The sequence below is a fragment of the Martes martes genome (genome assembly GCF_963455335.1).
Source record: "Martes martes genome assembly, chromosome: X".
Taxonomy (NCBI): Eukaryota; Metazoa; Chordata; class Mammalia; order Carnivora; family Mustelidae; genus Martes; species Martes martes.
This window is the reverse complement of record NC_137897.1, coordinates 19,020,598-19,029,480: the sequence shown is the minus strand read 5'-3', so window position 1 is coordinate 19,029,480 and position 8,883 is coordinate 19,020,598. Positions and strand designations below refer to the sequence as shown.

The 8,883-nt window shown below is 46.1% G+C and overlaps 1 protein-coding gene across 1 annotated transcript in view; it reads left to right on the top strand.

Moving 5' to 3' along the window:
• The first annotated feature begins 668 nt into the window (after positions 1–668).
• PCYT1B (phosphate cytidylyltransferase 1B, choline) overlaps positions 669–8,883 on the top strand; it is a 91,302-nt gene continuing 83,087 nt past the window's right edge. The window contains exon 1 of the mRNA XM_080794870.1: positions 669–1,012. Coding sequence (XP_080650996.1) covers positions 896–1,012 — 117 coding nt within the window. The 5' untranslated portion in view covers positions 669–895. The remainder of the gene's footprint in view (positions 1,013–8,883) is intronic.

Below are 8,883 nucleotides of genomic sequence, written 5' to 3'. Positions count from 1 at the left end.
GGAAACGCAGACGCGGGGAGAGGGAGAGAAGTGTCTGAGGGAGGAGGCGACTGCGAGGGCAGTCAGAGGTGGGAGGCAGGTTGTAAGACAATCTACCTCCTTCAAAATTCCTCCCAGGGCAGCCCCAGGGGTAGGTTCTGGGGCTGCACCAGGCCTGGGACAGGGTGGGGGCGGGCGAGGGCTGTCAGTGCTCTTGCTGTAGTCAAGGGGATGAACACACAGGTGCCCACAATAAATGCCCTGAGAGGCCTTCCGAGGCTAGCCGACAATTGAGGGCACAGGGCGCTGGGGCCCAAATGTTGATTTGTCTTCAGGGTGACTCCTATTCAGCAAAATTCTGACTATGGCACATCAAACACTCATGCCAGGGATGTGGTCCTTCTTTAGTGCAGGTCTGCTACGTTCTTCGTCGAGAAGTCCTGGGCTCCTCAGGAAGCGGTTTTATCTTATCTGGGTAGTGCAGCGCGGGTTCCTCGCCCTGCGTGGACAGGGACCTTTGCAACTGAATTAAACAGAAGAAACAAAAGCAGCAAGTTCGGGCCCCGTGGGCACGGCCGGCCAGCCAATGGGGCCCGGCCGCTCCCCGGCGGAGTGGTACTATGATGACAGTAGCCAACCAGCGCGCTCCATGCAAATGAGGTACTGTATCCCGCACCCGCCGCTCCAGTGCCGTCTGGTTGTTATAGTGATAAACTGAGGCCTTGCCTTTTGGCTTTTTCGGAGAAGGAAACGGGTGGGGGGCTCGGGGGGTTAACCTCTTCCCCCAGGGAAGACAGAAAGAAGGGACGAAGAAGGGGGATGGGTGAAGAAGAGAAAAATACGTGACAAAGAAAACATTCTCTGCCTGGGAGGAGACTCACAGAGGGTGTAGAGCTGGAGGGAGCATTCGCTGGCCATGCCAGTACTTACCACTGATGCTGAGTCAGAAACAGGTATCCCAAAATCCCTTTCCAATGAGCCTCCCTCAGAAACCATGGAGGAAATAGAGCACACATGCCCACAGCCTCGACTGGTAAGTAAAGACAAAGGATGCAAATGTTATGCTTGGCTATGGCACAAAAGAGTTCCTTATGCGCCTGCAGCCGGCGAGGAAAACGATGCTTGGAGGATTTTCATGTAAATGAGAATGGAGCTACTGCCTAATCCTTCTCAGCTGTTTATACTTAGCTTCTATACCGGGGCGCTGCTCTCAGCTTACAAAGCATTATTGTATTGGCTGGGTAGGAAACGGGCTGCTTGGGCTATGCTGTTTTTCTGCTTTGGGAGGAGGGGATGGCCTTTTTCCTTTTAGGTGTATTCTCGTCTGAAGGTAAAAATCTTACAGTGCGTTTTTTAAAATGGTATTCTCTTCGCAAAGCTTGAGACGAGTCCGTTGTTAAGTTCTAAATTCTAGCTGAGAAATGATTTGGTGCCCAACTCATTTTGGTGCCCAGTGCCAATTTTGGAAAAACGAAAACGATAAGGAAGCCAAACTTCCCCGTTCGTCTGAAAATTTGAAAATGAATAAGTAAAAGAGTCCCTCAGTGATGTATTCAGAAATAAGGCGCCTTTTAAATGAATCCGAACATTTCCAGACCGTGCGGGGACGGTTTGTCTTCAGGTAGTGGGAACCCAGGGGAAGCTACATTGACTACTTAGAAAGGGCTTGTATGCCTTTAATAACGAAAGTGTGGAGACGGGGCACTCAGAGCTTCCTTCCGTCTCAGTGACTGGTATCCCAAATTTGATCCGTTTCTCAGCCACTGGGTATGATTATTTAAGCAGGCGTGGAAGATGGTTCTCAACCACCTCAGCGTATATCCTCAAGGAATCAAAAACACCAGATGGGGGGGTGGGTTCTCTGTGGCCCGAAGTCTTGGGAAACTTGGGAGAGACCTCCCTTTGCACCCTCAAGTCCAAGTGGCAGCTAGTTAGAGCTATCCTTTTTGTAGCAATTCCCCCAGTTAAGAGGTGCCATGTTTTGATTGGCTATGGAGTTTGACCCTGGGAAGAGGTTTTTAAAAGTATTTAGTGATGTAGCATTTTCTTTCAACTCCCTGAATGAGGGCTCAGATTCCAAGGCTGGCCCACCATGCAACTGCTGTTTCTTCATAAACGTTACAAAGGTTCAAAGGCAGGCTTAGAACAACTTCCCAAAACATGAAAACAAATTTATACTAAAGTGCTATGGGCTTTTCACTCTTTTTATTTTATAAAATATATTTTCTTCGGGCAGTTTAACATAAACTTCTCTCCAGCACCCAAGCCACTTACAGAATGGGGTGTGTGTGTCACACACACGCACGCACACATAATCTCTGGTGTCCAAATTTGCATCACATACCCTCCCAACAGGTAAAGGGCAGAGGAGAGAGAGACAGCATCGGTTCCAGCTTGTGCATTTGTCTCTCCTGCCCACCTCTTTTCCTTCCTTTTTCGCCTTTTAACTATTCTGCCCCTTGGTTGCTTCTGCCCCGAGAGGGTCAGCAGAGGAAATCAAGAGAAGGAAGACCGTTGAAGTACTTTGCACTCTGACTTGTAACATCTCATCCTGGACATGACTCTAAAGAACCCTGAAAACCTGGCAGTGTTACACCTCCACGTCCCTGCTGTTCTAGAAATGAGAAAACTGAGGTTCAGAGCGGGTAAGCGACTTCCCCCAGAGTCACGTTGCTTCCAAGGGTTAGAGCTGAGGTATGAACCCAGAGGTCTACACCCGCCAAGTGGAAACCTGCCAAGTTTCCCTGCAGCACACTCTAGAGTGGGGTACATTCCCTTCCCATCTTTTATGAAGGTCTAACTTAAAGTAGGAGTGTGTGTGTCCAAAAGTCGAACTGTGAAAGCGATGGCTTCCATGTACCTTTGATGAAAACTTTCCATGTTGTCCATCATTATGGTCTACTGAAATTTTGCTGCTTAAATATGGGCTGTAGCCAATTTATAAACCCTTACTCAATTTTTAGAATCACCTTTTCTCAGCCAACTTTATCACTGTAGGGGTATATTCTAAATTTAGTTGTACACTTCGGAACACGACCTTCCTTTGCTAATGATTTGACTTGAATAACGTACATGCTACCTACTTAGTAAGAAAATTTGTTGACGGAGAGAGTGACAAGTGAAAATCTTAAGTAGAATTTCTTTTTATGGTTTTTAGTAGTTCCTGTTGATCTTTGGCTTTGCTAATACCTTCACATTTCAGATTGGATAAATTCTCTGTTTCTCCCAGCTCCCACCCATGTTGCTCAGAATCACGTGTGGGTTACTGCGCTGTAGCCATTAGCCCATGTGGCTGATGAGTTCCAAAGTTACTTAAAGTTCATGAAAGACACAACAGATATATCCCCTCGGACAGGCTCCATTTCGCACTTGTTATCAAAGTGGAATTCATATGGTTTAGAGGAAACAGGACTCAACAATAAAACGTTTTAAAAAAAAAAAGAGTAGCGGTTGCCAAAATGGATCTCATTGTATTCGCTGCGGCACGCACTGGCTCCCCAGACTGTGACTTTACCTGGGGAGAGCAAAACAGAAACTTCTGGGTATATAAAGGGCCATTAAGCTTCACTGCAAGTATGGAATGTGAACTTACGTGCCGATTGTCGTTGTCTAAGTACAAGTTTTATTTAAGTCTCAGCAGTCTCATCACAAATGCCCCTTTTGTGATGAACTGTGCTCTTTCAAGCTTGGCACTTGGAAAGGCGTGCACAGTGACTCTGTCTCTATGTGCATTTGCCTATATATCTTCAGCTAAGGTTGTCTGTTGTGATCCTAACTCGCGTGTTGATCGAGTACCTACTACTCGCTGAGTCCTCAAACATTTTGTGACCTAGGGATTCTAGAAGAGACTGACACATAAACAGACACTTTGTCTGCGAGTTGATATGGACACCATGTGCTCAGAGGTGTGTTAGCAGGTGCAGTCAGGGCAGAAAGGAGTGTGCTGACCTCCTTGTGAGTCAAAGTTTGCTTCGGGGATGTGGATTGGAAACCTATCCATTCATCAGTGTATCTCTGGTCTCTAATATGGAGCCTGGCATAGCCCTTTAAGGGATTGAAGTGGGAAGCAGGCATGCATAAATAAGCAGGGCTTGGAAGCAATCTATATTTTAGATCCTTGTAACTAGAAAATTGATAAGGACATTGAGGATGCATTGCAATCGTGTTCAAGGAGAAATTTTTCTGAAAGGACTGCTTGTAGTTTTTCCACCTGCCTTATTTTTCTTTGGAAAAAAAATGTCAGAAAGGAGAGGAGTAAATAGAATTAAGTAACACTGACAAAGAAATTAGAAAAGAGGGCTCCTGGGTGGCTCAGCTGGTTAAGTGTCTGCCTTTGGCTCAGGTCATGATCTCCGGGTCCTGGGATTGGGCCCCACATCAGGCTCCCTGCCCAGTGGGGAGTCTGCTTGTCCCTCTCCTCCTGCTTGTGCATGCTCTCTCTCTTGCTCTGCTCTCTCTCTCAAATAAATAAATAAATAAATAAAATCTTTTTAAAAATAAATTCGGGCTCCTGGGTGGCTCAGTGGGTCAAGCATCTGCCTTCAACTTGGGTCATGATCCCAGAGTCCTGAGATCAGGCCCCACATCAGGCTCCCTGCTCGGCAGAGAGCCTGCTTCTCCCTCTCCCTCTGCCTGCTGCTCTGTCTACTTGTGCTCTCTCTCTCTTTCTCTCTCTCTCTCTCTCCCTGTCAAATAAATAAATAAAATCTTAAAAAAAAAGAAATTAGAAAAGAAATAACAGAAAATTACCTAAGTTTTCTAATAAAGCTTTTATCTTAGGATGTAATCTAATGCCCTTACTACTTTACCATGGTGTTCAGGTTTGGGATGTTTCTGAAACCTCTTCTTTCCATTGTTAAAGTACTTATTCTTGATCCTTGACTTGTTATCCCTTCTTTGCTCTTTACTTGCTTAAACATGATGCAAGGTGACTCCTAAGCTTGTCTGCCGAGAAGAGAAGCAGAGTGGTCATGGGCGGTATGAGGTGAGAGCCCTCCTTGGAGGCCCAGGTCCTGAGGGATGAGGGCTCTCTGTGGGCAAGGACAACGTCCTCATACCTCCCCAACTCTCAGATGGTGCCTAGACAAATCCCCTGGGCCCAGCGGATACCCCGTAAACCCTCTCTAACATGGTCCAGCCACCCTGGCAACCATCTGCTTATGGATTTGGTTAATGACCTTGGTCAGATTCTTCTAGGAGTGCCGTGTGTTGTGGGAAGGAAGTTGTAATTCTAACTTGCAGTGGTCACTTCCGTGAAGATGGATGTACCACCGATCGACTGAGAAGGCCTTGGAAATAAAAAAAGCGCTCGTTCGATATGCCACGTTAGCAGGAGTTCATTCCAGGCTTTACTTCAAAATGGAGCAGAGCCAAGAGACTGCTGTTGTGCAGAAGGTGCATTATGTCAGTTGGGAGGTAGGACGTGTGCCCGCTACCGCTCAGGAAGGTGGCTGGATTTCCAGAGACGTCAGTGGCTTCCTTTACTAGTATCACCATCTATTTAACCACTCAGAGCAGCATGTATTTTGAAAGGGAAATACTTAATGTACTGTGTTGGTGGAAAAAAAACCCGTGAGTTTCCTTGGGCATTGACTGGTCAACTGGAATTCTGCCCAAGGTTATGATTAGAGCTCTTCCTGTTGGTCTCGCTCCAAATGCAACTTCCGTTTCTTGCAGATCGATACCAGTCAGGCGTATGGAGCGTGGAATCAGCGAATTGGTTTCTTCCATTCTTTTAAGTTTGTTCTGTCACCCTCCCTCCAGTACCCCCCCCCCACCCCCGACCCCAATTTGCCTGATGCTGAAGTCCTTACGGAGGAGAGAAATCTAAATCAGTAAAAAGATGGGGAGGTTCTTCGTTTCACTTTGGTGATTGCGGGTACAGCAACGAGAAGGGCAGGTGTGTCTTCATGCAGGCAGTGCGGAGGATTTAAAGCTTTCAGTGATGTGGGACTTTGGTACCTGAGAGAAAGCTCAGTCCCCTCTCAGCAGGACCCAGGTAGCCAGCTGGTTAGCGACTTGCACGTACAGCAACACCGCAGGGGCTGTGGGAGGAATGAAAGAAGTAATCCACCCTCCCTGCCCCGGAAAATCATCCCTATACAACAGAAGACAGTAGTTTGGTATGTGGAAACCTGCCAGGATGCTGGAAGCCCTGGTAAGAGGGGTTTTTTGTTGTTGTTCTTTGTTTGTTTTTGTAAATTTGACTTTTTTTTTTTTTTTGGTAAATTTGACTTTAATGTGTTGGACTTTACACAACTTTTAAACTATAATTTATCCATTGAATTCAAGTACTTCCCAGCCGGAAAGATTCGTCACGTGACCCCCAAGTTGAGACAAATCCCTGCATTTGAAGAAAATATGCAACTTGCTGATCCAAAAACAGTTTTGGACATGGAAGGGATCAGTCTGCTTCTGAGGGGATCTTAAGTCTCCTTTGTATGGGGGACACTCCAGCCTCTAGATCAGTGTTGTCCAGTAGAATACAATATAATCGACAATTTTCTAGTAGCCATGGTTTAATAAGTTTAAAGAGGTGAAATTAATTTAATTTAATTTTTTAAAGATTTACTTATTTGACAGACAAAGATCACAAGTAGGCAGAGAGGCAGGCAGAGAGAGAGGAGGAAGCAGGCTCCCCGCCGAGCAGAGAGCCCGATGCGGGGCTCAATCCCAGGACCCTGGGATCATGACCTGAGCTGAAGGCAGAGGCTTTAACCCACTGAGCCACCCAGGCGCCCCTAAGTGAAATTAATTTTAATAATACATTTTCTTTAGTCTATGATATCCAAAATATTATCATTTCAACATTCACCAATATCAAAATAATGGACGAGGTATTTTTATTCTTTATAGCGAGTCTGAAATTAGGAGTCTAGGTTGTACTTAAAACACATCTAAATTCTGACTAGCCAGTTTCAAGGGCTCAGTAGCCATTGATGACTTTAGAGGGAGCTCAGACACCTGCACAGGCCTGTAGAGGATGAGCTCAGAGAAGCCACAACGACAAATACATTTTCTGTTGCCTGGCACACACATACACACATATATTTACTCATAGTGAAGAAACCACTTCACTTCATATTTAACACTTTTGATATTCCCTTTTGTGCTTTTGTGTTTTGGTTAGGAGGCTAACCAAAGGAGGCTAATGAGAATTATATTGAATTTGAAGTTCTGGATGGGAAAGTGGAGAAGGAGAGAACAGGATGACTATGGGAGACACTACGGAGGTCAACACCCCAGGATTTGATAACTGAGTCTGAGGGTTGGCCAGTATCAAGGAAGACTCCGTTTTCTGGCTTCCTCAAGTGGGCACCAGCACTCAGGCATGAGTATCAGGGGGCAGTAGTTTGTAAGAGTTCTGTTGGGGATGACATGGAGACTTGCACTTGGAGGCGTCTAGTCAGTGTTTGCTTTTGGAACTCAGGAGAGAGTTCTGAGCTGGAGATGGAGATCTGGGAGATGTCCGCATGGAGGAGATGGAAATGGAATTGAAGTAGTGAAATTGATGGGAACATAATTGAGTCATAATCTTTGGACTAAGAAAATGGTAATGGAAGTGGTTAGCTAGCAAGAGCGCCTCAGGATAATCCTACTATAGGGTAATTCTAGAAGATAACTGACCCTGAGCCATGCTATCAGGTTCTTAGAAAGGAGAAAATTAGAAGAGCTGTAATTAAAGTTATTAGAATGCTCCTTATATCTGCCTGTCTCTACGTGAAATCTGGTTAAATTAATCTACTTGATCCCAGAATCTTTTCAGAATGGAACCCTGAGGAACACCATTTAAAGAGCCAGTAGACGATCATGAAAAGAAGACAGGCCAACAGCAGGATAAGTTCTGTGGTGGGAATGTCCAGTAGAAGCAAATGCAACCGAGAGATTAAATGAGATAATGAGGAAAAGTCTCCTTTGGATTTAGAAAGAAGAAGTCAGTGGTGGATGTTTCAGTGATGTGACGGGAGCAGAGGCCAGAGGGCAATGAGTTGAGGAGGCCTTGGAAGGTGGGAAGGTAGAAGCTTGCCTGAGAGGGTAAGCAGATAGAATGTGTAGGATCCAAAGGTGAATAAATCAGGATTTAGGGTTGAGAGAGGCTAGCCTTTTTCTCTTCTTTTTTTCCTTCTATATATCCTCCTTTGGTTCCATTTTTCCTTCCATCCAGTGTGCCAAGGCTTTTGGTTGGCTCATTCTTGTAAGATGGTAGTAACTTGTACGTGAATATAAATGGCATAGAGGGAACAGGAGAAAGTGAAAGCGATAGGGGGAAAATGAGGAAGGGAACGGGCTTTGGGCTAAAGACGGTGGATTCCAGTGTAAGTGGAAGAATTGGCTTCAAGCAGGAAAAGAGACACTTCTTTCACTTGATGGTGAGGAAGCTGGCAAGCATGTTTTGGGTAAGAAGTTTTAAAGGGAGAGTGTATTGAATGTGGGAAGCCTCTCTCATCTGATAGCTTCAGTCTTCTCTGTGAAGGAAGCGGTGAAGTTAGTTGCTGGGTTCTGGCGGGTGCCGAAGTGTAAGTATGGGATCGCCTGAGAAGTTGGGTCCAACCCCAGGGTTTTCCTCTCCAGAAGCTTCCAGGCTAGGCGTGGGGCTAGGGAAGGGTGGGAAGGCTGAGTGGCTCCTGATGAGATGCTGTTCCGGTGAGAGGGACTGGCTCCATTCCCTTATGGCTCCAGGGGCTCCATACCAACTCCCAAGATCAAGGCAGATCTAGATTGGGAGCTCCTGGGGGGACCTGGGCTGGCCCACAGCGGAACTGCTGCGACCTGGCGAGACAAGTATGTTGCAACCTGGTCTTTGCTCGCTGGAGCCCACAGTCTCATTCGGACTTGAGTTTTGTTGTTGACTTACCGTGTGGGCTTAAGCCAGTCGCTTCTCTCTGGACCTCCATTCTGTCACCC